This window comes from Psammomys obesus, unplaced genomic scaffold, assembly GCF_907164565.1.
Source record: "Psammomys obesus unplaced genomic scaffold, mPsaObe1.curated_primary_1811, whole genome shotgun sequence".
Classification (NCBI taxonomy): domain Eukaryota; kingdom Metazoa; phylum Chordata; class Mammalia; order Rodentia; family Muridae; genus Psammomys; species Psammomys obesus.
The window spans coordinates 7,346,184-7,358,500 of record NW_026592710.1 but is presented as its reverse complement, the minus strand read 5'-3'; the positions used below and the strand labels follow the sequence as shown (position 1 = coordinate 7,358,500).

At 44.5% G+C, this 12,317-nt stretch overlaps 1 protein-coding gene across 2 annotated transcripts in view; it reads left to right on the top strand.

Annotated features, from left to right (window-relative positions):
* Mtor (mechanistic target of rapamycin kinase) overlaps positions 1-12,317 on the top strand; it is a 108,176-nt gene that overhangs the window by 59,200 nt on the left and 36,659 nt on the right. For both annotated transcript variants that reach the window (XM_055615097.1, XM_055615099.1), the window contains 2 exons: positions 3,658-3,733; positions 6,421-6,560. In XM_055615097.1, coding sequence (XP_055471072.1) covers positions 3,658-3,733; positions 6,421-6,560 — 216 coding nt within the window. The remainder of the gene's footprint in view (positions 1-3,657; positions 3,734-6,420; positions 6,561-12,317) is intronic.

The following is a 12,317-nucleotide window of genomic DNA, read 5'->3' as shown; positions in this document are numbered from 1 at the left end:
TACTCTTGCTCATTAGTTCCACTCAGATCCACAGAGTTGTTTTTCTCAGTTGTCAGAAACGTTCCCAGTTTCTAGCTCTTTAATTCAGCCCCACTTTAAAAAGAAAAAAAAAAAAAAATCAGTCTTACAAACAAAATGAATAAGCCTCTTTCCCAGCTGACTTTCTCATTTTCTAAAGTCAAGTCTGTTTGTGGAATCTGTTTGTGGAATATAAAATAATTTATTATATTGCATAATATAATAAATTATGTTATATAATGTAATTTATTTTTCAGGTAAGCAGTTTCTTACTTGGTTTGTAGATTCATAATGAAGGATAGCACCTGAGCCATCTCAAGGAAAATAGAGACTGCAGACATACCCTGCAGCTTATGTTAAGGCATCAGTGAGCCTCACTACTTTTTAGCTCAGAGAACTCGTGTTCTGGCCTAGGCATTAGTGAAGAAGAGGTGGGAAGTCTGACTGACCTGTCATCTGTGCCCACTGTTGTCATGAGCAGTATAGCTGTTTAAACCTCCATCTCTGAATTTGTTTGCTGTCATGTCTTCCATCAGCATCACTGAGAGCTGGTTTGTAGTGAACATTCTACTGCTGTTGGCCTAAGTTTTAGATAGGTTGGCCCTTTGTAATCTTTCAGTGTTAGTAGGGAGAGACTAGGGGGTCACATAGGAAAGGTTTATGGAAGGGGCTTTGTGACATTCCCAACTGCCATAAAATGGGTTTTCCAGGGGACTAGGGCACAAAGGTGACTTTCTCACAAGCACAGAACACACACCCTATCTGTTGTCATGAAGTGACTTTTGCATCAGAGGACAACTGGCAGGGCTTAGTTCTCTTCTGCCATGTAGGTCCCAGGGATTGAACCCAGGTTGCCAGACTTGGCAGCAAGAGCATCTCGCCAGCTCTGAGGTAGCTTTCAAATGGTAGCATGATATTCAGCAGCCTGAGATCTCCTTTCTTTAATATAAAACTTCAGCTTTTAGGGTTGATATTCCACACATAAATGCAGTACCTGTCACATGTGGTCAACATTCTCCCTGATGAAGTGAGCTGTTGCAGTGCAGTACCTCTGAAGGTGGAGTTGAGGAAGAAGAAGAAAGCATTAAAGTCTCCGGATCACAGGCTTGATTTATCAACAAGATTTGGGTCCTATGGGCCTAAAACCCAAGACTGTGAGCTTAGCTTTTGACTGAGCCCACTTGTTTTCCATGGGTCTTGCTGGTCAGAGGTAATTTCTCAGTGGTTTTTCTTACTGCTACACAAGAGCAGCACTTCCTCCTCCCCCGAGCCCCGCTGCCTCCTCAAGTCCTGTGTACACAGTGTGGGATACGCTGCACACATGATTTGCTTAGACAGATTCGCTAGCACAGTGCTATGCTGTGTGTCCTTCAAAGCTGGATCGCTGGGCCATGGCACTACTGAAATGTTTGAATTTGTGCATTCAGATGTCGAATAGTCACTTCCTAATTTTAATTAGCTGTTGTTAAACTCTCTTTTATGCATAATTATTGGCAGAATGGATTGGGCAAAGGCATTTTATGTGGTTTTGGTTTTGGTTTAACCACAACGTCAGTGAGTCTCAAAGTAAGCCAAGTAGTTTGTAATGTTTATAGTTATAGTTTGTTCTTGAAATAGCATACGTTCCAGAACACAATATTAGAACAAGTTGCTAAAACTGGTGCAGTGGTTTTCAGGTGTTGTTTTGTTTTGATCTGTGTCTTAGAGTTAACAGTCTAGTTAGAGCAGTTCACCTTCTTTGTCAGGACAGTTTCTTTCACAGGAGCTTCTCCCACCAAGGCCACCTCAGGAGTTCACTAACACTGTGAACATGATGTTTTCTTGTTGCCTTCCTTTTTTTCTGTTGTCTTAGCCTTCCGAAACTATTCTTTTGTTAAAGAACTAGATCGTGACAGAGCTGCACCGAGTAATGTTTGTCAGCAGTGCAGTTCATGCGCCCCATGAGGGTAGACCGCTGCGGTTAGGGGACTCGTGCGCCACGATGTGCATGAAGGGACCAGCCTACAACTGCCAGGGGTTTGTTCTTTCCTCCTACCGTGTGAGTCCTGGGGAGCAAACTAGGGTTGTCGGGCTTGGCAGCGAGTGTCTTCAGCCATCTTGCCGGCCCATTCCCCACTTCTTAATAGAGACATCTGTTTGCTCCAGATGTTAGGGAGAACATTCTGATTCGGTCTGAGTTTAGGGACCTGTTGCCTTTCCTTGGCTTGGTGTCCTCATTAGTAAGAGGGAATATATCCTAACCTTTCTTTCCTGATTTCCTTAGGGATGTGAGGCCAAAAAAATGAGGGTTGGAAGGATTGTTAGAAATGTGCTTTGTAAAAATGAGGCATTCGATTATTACTTTCACAAATGTTAGCTTCTCTAGTCCATCAGCCTTCTGGGAAGTTCCTTTCAGTTTCATTGGGGAAAAAAAGTGGTGGAATTTTTAAAAATATATTTGTAACAGCAACCTCTTGCCATATTACCAAATCCTGGAATTTCCCAAAACCACTTAAAAATTAATTCTACTCAAGTAGACAGTTTGTACTTTGTACAATAAACTAGATCCATGCTCCTTAAATCAATACCAAGTTGGTATGTCACGTGGTGGTGTTTGCCTGACCAATAACTGGATACAACTGTTGTTGCCTACACCAATGCTCTCCCCATTTCCCTGCCTTCTATGCCAATAGCAGGCTGTGTTTAGCATTGGCTTAGTTGCACAAGTTCCTCTTAGAACGAGGGGCTAAGGCTTGCAGTTCTCTTTGTTTTCAGGGTCATCTTGTAGCCTCTGATGACTTACTTGTAGGCCTTCCAGTGGCACTGCTCAGCAGCCCACGACCATAGAGTTCTCTAGTCTTGTGGGCCCCAACAGCACCTGAGGATGATATTAATAAATTAGAATCCCAGTGAAAAGCATCTATATGCTGATGGCCAGTACTAGAAACTCTGCTCCCACAGGCTGACAGCAGAGGGAGGGAGTTGTCCCTGACGGAGGACCAGAGAAGGTTGTGGATTTGAAAATAGTGGGCTCTCGCAGATGAGCAGTCAGCATGAATGGAGAGCCTGGGAATTAAGTAATTTTTTTAAAAATATTTTTTTTTATATCAGTAAGTATTTACCTATGTGTATATATGTGCACCAGGTATGTTCAATGGTGTCAGATCCCCCAGAACTCGAGTTACATTCACTTGCAAGTCACCCTCTGGGTGCTGAAAACCAAACCTGGATCCTTCTCAAGAGCAACAACTGCTTTTAACCACTAACCCATCATCTCTCCAGCCCTAATTTTTAAAATGTTCAAATATGTGACTGAAAGCATAGCTCATTGGTAAACCAGATGCCTAGCATGCCCAAAGGAGGCTTTGGACACAAACTACCTGCCAGACAGCATCTGAGGTGCAACCAGTCTCTGCTGTCTAGAGAACAGGCCCAGAGCACCACATAGGGGTATTTACTTTATTACCCCTCAGACCATGGACAGGAAATCAAAACCCTTTTCTCAGGTAAAGTCATTCAAGCCGAGGTTTCTGGGTATCTAACCCCTGTGTCTATGAGAATCATCTCAGGGTGCTGATGAGCCATCTTGCCCTCAGTGTCCCCAGACCTCTTACCCTCAGATGCATGAATGTAACTGTTTCTTCCTCTTCCTTCCCTCAGCATTAACAATAAGCTACAGCAGCCTGAGGCAGCTTCCGGAGTGTTAGAATATGCCATGAAACATTTTGGAGAGCTGGTAAGTGCCTTTTCTTTCCTTCTGGGAAGGCAAGAATTAGACACTTGGCTACATAGGCACTTGCTGCCACCTTGAGAAAGTTACTTTCCATTTCTGTGGGGTTTTTTCTTAGTTTGTGAGGACCTAAATGCCAACTTGCCTGTATCTTAAGGATGACAGGTGCAGTGCAAGAGGGACTGCATTCAAATGGAACAGAGAGCAGCAGTGGTAATTGGTGTAAACTCTTAGCATGTGCCTCACCTTGAGATGAGTACTCCATCCCAGCAGGGATACTGTGAAGTACCTCTTGCCATTATCCCTTTTCTCAAGTAAGGGGATTGTGGAACCAGCAGGAGGCACCTGTCTGAGCTAACAGAACAAATACATGGCAAGACCAGGACTTAAACGTTGCCAGATGGGCACCAAGACCGCTTTTCAGCCTGGCTCATCACCTGTGTGTCCCCCTGGCAGAGCCAAGGTGCCTATCTCATTACACGGTGTTAGAAACTGGATAATTCCCCCAAAAGGAAAATAAAATGCATCCTCTTGATTTATGTCTGATACCAGGAGACTTCCTGTTTCGTTATTACTTATGTAGTTACTTCTCTGCTGCCGTTCTTGCCTGTCATAAACAAATCCTTCCTGTGACTCCTTGCAACTTAAGAGGGTGCTTTGATTATCCCTGAATTTATAAAAAGCACTAACTTAATCAGCTAAACACTGGGTCCCTGGAAGGTCAGGAAACTCTGGGTCTATATATTTGATGGGAAGCCTTTTATTAATTGTGTAGGTCACTTAGAGTGGTTTGCCTTAATCAAGAGGCAAGGGTTTCTATTTGATTGTCTAGCATTGTGCCTCATTGGACTGAACGATGCTAGAACATCAGTCGGTCTTTGACCATCTTAAACTCATATTGCCTGCAAACAAAGACAAAACACAAAGAACGATGTCTCATCTGTCTTTGCCACAGTCTTTGTTTGCAGAAGACAGAAAGCACACAGTGTACTCCCCAGACCAGACTGTACTCTGCGGCAGTATCCCTGAGCCTTGGGCCCCCGTGAGTCTGATTGAAACAAGGGCTCTTTGCACATCTGGTGTTCAGGTGATCTGCCAACAGATGGCTCATACTCAGTGCTCAGAGTGCCAACCATAAATGAAAGTCTCTCCCTCTTCAGGTTCTAAAGGTGGTCATTAGCTCAGGATTATTGCTAAACCGTGGCGGATTTTCTGTTATATTTAGGTAGCTGAATCATATTAAGCTTGACAATGGTTTGCCTTTTCTTGGCAGAGCCTGTGCTTTCTCAGCACAATTTATGTAACAGCAATCTCATTAGAATTTTGTGTGATTCATTGCTTAAACCTTATAGTTTCTGCAACCCATTGCAATTCAAAGTGCCCTGCCCCCTGCTTGACCTGCTGCATATGCTGCTCCCTCTACTTTGTGCCGGTTCACCAAGTGTGTGCCACACATTAGTCATTGGTTCCTTGTCTAGAAATGCAGCCTGGGACACTTATCTGTGCTTCCCTTTATCCTGGAGCATTTCACTACCCTGTCTCTGTAAGTCATTCTTCTCCGAGTTCTCTTTCATATGTAGGCAAAATGGAGACATTATTCTTGGCTTAAAGGGTGAAGTTTAGTTTACCATACACAGATAGGCTGATCTCAGCAAACCCCGCTGGCACTGGGGCAAAGGCTGATATGGCAGTAATTGGTGCATGGACAACAGGGAATATCCGAAGGAAGTTTGGTCAACATTGAACAGTGGACATGGCCTCTTTACCTGGGTTCAGCAAGAAGAGGTTCTCTCAGGCCACTCAGCAGAGTGGTGGTTTCTTCTGTACTGCTATGTAGACATTGGTTTTGTCTAAGAAAGGGGAGGAAGGAGCAGGGGAAACTGATGTGGGCCCTGCATATATCATATACAAGTTCTACCTCAAAGTCACGTTGTTCTGTAAGGACCCTCTGGGGAACCATTAGTCTGGCCTGGTACAGAAGTAACCACCTACTAAGCTGATAAAGAAACTCAAAGGCAGACAGTCTCTGATCATTCTGGTCTGGAACTTTTGAGACTGAGTGCCTTTACTCATGTGGACACCACTCACCATCAGCGTGGCATTCTGTCTGCCAGGATAATGGAATCGCTCCTTTGGCCTAGACACCGGTGGAAGTGCCAAGTGCTACATAGAAGGGAATGTTGGATGGAAGACTGTAGAAGGATGAAAGGTTGTCCAAAGAATTTTAAGTAGTAGTGTTCTATTGTATTTTAAATTATTTCCTGAAAGTTTAGAAATGCATTAAGAATGCAGAAAATCAAGGCTCCTAAAATGAAGCAGCTGTGGCCTGGGCTGTTGTGCTTGATGCACAGCCTGGTGTCAGCAGTGCAGCAGAGTGGAATGCAGGAGCTGTGTTTGGGCCCCCACTTCCCTGTATGTACTAATGTCCCCTATGTACTAATGTTCCCCATGACCCCTGGAAGTGATGGGGATGGAGCTGGACCCTCCATGTGCTCTCAGTTTATCTCAGGATTTACGATCAGCTATTACTGTACCCAGGAAATAGCATTTCTACCTCTGCCAAACAACCTGCCTTCAGATAATTTCTTTTCAGTCTAAGCTCGGACATGCTGATGGGGAAGTATGTATATGAATATAGCGTAGCAGAGGAAAGAGTGTGAGGACTCAAAAGCATACACCTTTGCTCTCGGCAGGAGATCCAGGCCACCTGGTATGAGAAACTGCATGAGTGGGAGGATGCTCTTGTGGCCTATGACAAGAAGATGGACACGAACAAGGATGACCCGGAGCTGATGCTGGGCCGCATGCGCTGTCTTGAAGCCTTGGGGGAATGGTGAGCTGCACTGGGGATGACCTGAGTGGCCAGGAGAGGCTCATCTCGCCATTGAGTCTTCCCTCAAACAGTCCTCACCTCAGACTCTTGCTCTGTGTCATGTGATACTTTCCCAGGAATCATCTATAACTTAAGTGTTTTTATCTAGTCTCTGTTCTGCCTTAGCACACAGGTAGTTTTGGTTTGACTTGGTTCATTTTCTGTTTGAGTTACTCTCACTCTGTAGCCCATGCTGACCTGGAACTTGTTATCTAGCCCAGACTGACTTGAACTTGTAACAGTCCTCCTGCCTCAGCTACCCTAATGGTAGAATTGTAGCTGTGATCCACTGTCCCCAGGTTCACTGTTTATGCTTTCTGTTTTCTTACCCTGATAATGCTCCAGGCAGAAGAGATGTGTGTCCCTGGGCACTGCACTTTCTCCATCCTGCTCTCTTATGCTCTCACCTTGCTGACCTGCTAAAGAGCACATATTTTACAGCTTTAATTTTTTAATAGTTAGATGTTGGGGCTAGAGAGAGATGGCTCAGCAGCCAAAAAGCACTGGCTACTCTTACAGAGGACCTGGGTTCAGTTTCCAGCATTCTCAGAGGAGCTGACAACCTTCTACCAGAGAATGCAGTACCCTCTCTGGCCTCTTCAAGCACTGCATGCTCATGGTACATAGACACACACATGCAGGCAGAACACCCATACACATAAAAATAGAAATAAATAATCTCACATTTGTTTTTTAAAGGTGCTAATGATTGGTTAGGTCTTGTTGGGCTGGGCTGAGTGTGGTGATGCACACCTTTAAGGTGGACCTCTGTGAATTTGAAGCCAACCTGATCTACATAGCAAGCTCCAGCTAGCTAGGTCTACACAGGGCGACACTGCTTAAAAAGCAAAATGAGCACGCAAAAGCACATGAGCTCTTGGTAATGCTTTTAGAAAAGAATGGTGACTGTTCTCTGCAGGTGCTTCACGGCTGTCAGCCAGTACAGGACCACACAAAGGTACAAAACACAGCACCCCACTGTGAGGTCAGAGGCCATGCACATAAGCAGTTATGAAAGCTGAGAGGGTGTCTTTCTAAACCTAATTATACATCTCTGCTTTGGAAGGGTCACTGTGCCTTTTAGTTCTCAGTAATAATGGTTGCTGATCCTCAACATAGAACATAGTATAGTGTTTTTGCATGAAAATTTAATGTCAGTGAATTTAGCCGTAAACAAGAATTTCAGCCAGGCAAATGTGGCACACCTTCAATACCAGCACTCGGGAGGCAGAGGCAGGTGGATTTCTTAAGAACGCACCAGATCTCATTCTAGATGGTTGGAAGCCACCGCGTGGTTAATGGGAATTGAATTCAGGTCCTCTGGAAGAGTTACCAGTGCTCTTAACCTCTGAGCCGTCTCTCCAGCCCAAGAAGCCTTTTCTTGGGGCCCAAGGAATGGCTCAGCTGTTAAGAATACTGGCTTCTCTCGTAGAGGACCCAGGTTTGATTCCCAGCACCTACTCTACATCTCACAACTATCTGGAACTCTGGTTCCAGGGATCTAACACTGTCTTTTGGTCTCTGTGGGCACAAAGCATACACATGGTACACAGACATGCAGGCAGGCAAAACAGCCATACATATAAAAATTTTTTTATAAACTGGAAGAAAAGTGTCTGAAAGTAATGAAGGCAGAGAATGTTACCACAGAACACAGAATGCTCCTCCCCTGGCCTCCACGCTGCACATAGCGCGCTCCCCCGCATGCGCACGCATATAACCACATTTACGCACTGTCGTTCATTCGCTAGACCCAGAGCAAAGGCGGAAGAAGCCTGACACCTGGCATCTGCATATGCACATAAATACAAATAAATTATGCACACAAAAATAGCAGATGGATGGATAACTAAACTGACAAAAAAAATTGAAAGTTCTTTGTCTCATTATCCAGAACTAGGAAAAGTAAAAGTTTCTGTTCTATGCATTTTCATAAAAGAACATTTAATATCCATTCCCCAATGAACAGAAGAAGATTCTATCAAATCTGCCTCATTAAACGTTACTGCCCGGTACAGTAGCCACTAGCCACGCCTAGCTATTTTAAAATTGAGTAAGACTTAAAGTCAGTTCTTCAGTGCTGCTGGACACACATCAATGCTGAGAAGTATATGTAGCTAGTGTCTCCTTCGTCTGAGTGTGCTTCCAGAACTTTCCCATCTTCGTGGCAGGCTGTGCTGGACAGCTCTGATCTGGAGGAAGAAGGAATGTTCAGAATGAGCCTAGTTGTCTAAAAACAGGGTTTTTGGTTTTTTTCTACTTTCAACTCAGCTGCCCTACAACTGTATCTTAGAAGAAAGATAAAACAGGCATAAATCTTTCTAAAAATATAGATCTGATCAGTTCTGAAATGCTTAAGTGGTTTCCTGTGGCCTTTGAATTGCCTGCTATATTGTGGCATTAAGCCATCTCTTCACCCGCTCCTCAGTGGACTGTCTTGTATCCGAGCTACACAGTCCCTCACTCTTCAGAGCTTGTTCTTGTTCCTTTGTTCCCTTTTACTGCCATCCTCTTCTGCTCCTTTTCTAGTTTTTTAACAGCTGTTTCTTTTCCTTAAACTCTTTCATGTCCTTTCCTTTCTCTTCTTCTTGAACTCTTTTTCATAGACTCCTCTTTCAATTAGAGATTTTCCTGACTGAACCAAGTATGGGCAGTTTGGATACCTTGGGGTTTTTTTTTTTTTGTTTGTTTGGTTGGTTGGTTGGTTGGGTTTGGTTTTTTGAGACAGTGTTTCTCTGTATAGCTTTGGCTGTCCTGGATTTGTAGACCAGGCTGGCCTTGAACTCACAGAAATCCACCCATCTCTGCCTCCTGAGTGCTGGGATTAAAGGAATGTACCACCACACCCAGATAGAGATGGCATTTTGTCCAGTCCCCTTACATAACAAGCACACAGCCTGTGCCCCCTGAGAGTGAATGCCACCAGCCTGTCCCTCCCACAGGCCCCACTTTGACACACCTCCAGTCTCTTGGGTTCTTTCCAGTTTTATAATTACTTACAAAGTCTGTGAGGCCAGTAGTGCTGAGCTAGGGCTTTAAAAATGTGGAAGTCTAAAAGAGACCTTAAAAGAGATGAAAGAAGCAGAATTCCTTCCTGGTCATTTGCAGGTTTCTGATAAGGCTTACTTAATCAATTCTGTTTAGAGTGTAATTTCTGAATTTCTTTCTGTGTGAGCATATATTCTGAACCTGCCTGAGGCAGGCGTTGACTGAAGGTGCCATCAGAAATAGCTACAGGGAATCTGCAGTGAGAGTGAGAGTAGAAATGCCCCTTCTCCATCCTCATTTGCTTTCAGGGTGCTAACTAGAAGTGGAGCCCAGCACCTTGGCACCTCAGACACACCCACCTCCTCATACTCCCCCACACAGCCTCTTGAGTCATTGAGAACAGATTCAGTGGGATTGACAGCACAGGTGGCAAACCAATGGGCTTCCAAATAGAAGGGCTTGCTAGACTACCACAGCCCTACATGGGAGGTCAGACACATAGAGGGACAGCCTTTCCTCAGGTGGCTCAGACATAGTCTACCAATTGCCCCATGTACTGTATCTCATGTGTGGCTTTTTTTTTTTTTTTTTTTTTTTTTTTTGAGACAGGGTTTCTCTGTAGCCTTGGTTGTCCTGGACTCTCTTTTGTTGACCAGGCTGTCCTGGAACTCACAGAGATCCAACTGCCTCTGCCTCACTGAGCACTGGGATTACAGCACTGCACCTGGCTATCTTACTTGTTTTTGTCATTCCTCTCTCAACTGCCTTTTAGAGTTAGAACTCACTCAGTGCATTCTGCCTTCCTGTCTGTGCCAGTTGTCTGGAAGCCAGGTGATCCCTCCCTGTGTCCCTGTAGTAGAAGTGTCTTTGTGCACTTGGGTCCTGACAGGCCCCTGCACTGCTCCACTTCGTTCTACCTCTTGGGTAACTCTCTGTGGGAGAACCACTAAGCTCATTTCCTTCTTGCCTCTACTTGGAAAGTAAAGCAAAATCCCTTAGCCCCTAGCACAGATACAGTTATCCTCACACCAGAAAGTGACCTGCCTGTGGCCACCAGCCATACAAAAAGGAATTCTGAGCCAGGAAGATAGCTCGGTCAGTAAAGTCTCTGGCAGGTGAGCTTAAGAACCTGATTTTGGCTCCGTAGCACCCAGGTAAACAGCTGAACTGGGAACAGAGGGACAGACCCCTAGAGCTTCCTGGCCAGCCAGAGTAGCCAATGAGCAAGTTGCAGGTTCAATGAGACCCTGTCTCTAAACATCAGAGAGAGAGCAGCTGTCTGATAGCTAGATGCCCAGTATCAGCTTCCAGCCTCCACATGTATCTATATGCATATGTGCTCACTCATGTTTTTTTTTTCTCTCTCTCTCTCACACACACACACACATACACACAGACATGAATTGGAATTCTCTCTGGCATGAATGTAGTCAAAGCATGTGAATTGAAAGAAATTGTCTTTATGAAGCCCAACACCATACAGTGAATAAACAGCAATAAAAATTTAATAATTTTTAAAAATTGAAATTCCAGGCCTGGCAGGATAGTTTGCAGATAATAGAGCTTTCTGTCTTACCTTCGGTAGACCTTGGAGTCGTCCTAACAAAGATGCGCCAGTCAGCTGTCCCTATGCTCTAACCCACACAGATAAATAAGTTAGATGTCAACCTCTTTATTTGTTTACTTAGAAGAAGTTGGGCCCTCTAGTGACAGCGTGGCCTATGTCTAGTCAGGCTTCCAACCTGGGCTCCTTGGAGCTTATGCTGTTTCTCTTGAATCAGCTTCCAGTCTCAAGCTAAACACTTTACAGTGCGCCTCTCCAGAAGGGTAGGTGAAAGAGACTTCTAGCTGTACCTTGAAAGCCTGTGAACTCGGGTTTGCTCTAGCGCAGTGCAGGCCTGGAATGTGGAAGCAACAGTTTTGAATTTTCTCTCTTGCTCACTCGCTGTCTTTGTAGGCTGGGGTTTGAGCCCAGGACCTTACACTTTTGCCAGCAATTTACCACCAAGCCACACCTCCAGCCCCTAAGAGGACATGTTTTTAACTGGCAGTAGGAAGCCCCTCTTCTTGTCAGACATGGTGATTTATGCCTGTGATAATTGGGAGGCTGGGGCAAGAGAATTGCCTCAAATTTGAAGCCATCCTGGGCTACAAATACACAGTGAGTTGTAGGTCTGCTTAAACTACAAAGTGAGACACCGTCTCAACAAAGTGGAAATCCTCAATCTTGGTGTGCCTCTGTTCTTTTTGTATATTGGGATTTTTTTTTTTAAGTTGTATTTGTGTGAATGGGTGTTTTCTCTGCATGTATGTATGTGCACCACATTCATGCCTGGTACCCACAAAGGTCAGTAGCAGGCATTGGATCCCCTGGAACTAGAGTTACAGACACTTGTGAGTTGCATGGTTCTAGGAACTGAACCTGGGTCCTCTGGAAGAGCAGCCACTGTTCTTACCACTGAGCCATCTTTCTCGACCCCTATTGGGATTTTTTTTCTTTCTAGTAAACTATTTTTTTTAAAGATTTATTTATTTTATGTTCATGAATGTTCTGTTTTCACACACACCAGAAGAGGAAATTCCATTACAGATGGCCATGAACCACCATGTGTTTGCTGGGAATTGAACTCAGGACCTCTGGAAGAGCAGTCAGTGCTCTTAACCACTGAGCCATCTCTCCAGCCCCTGGTGGGCATTCTTAAGCCCTATTGATATCTCATTAACTGGCTG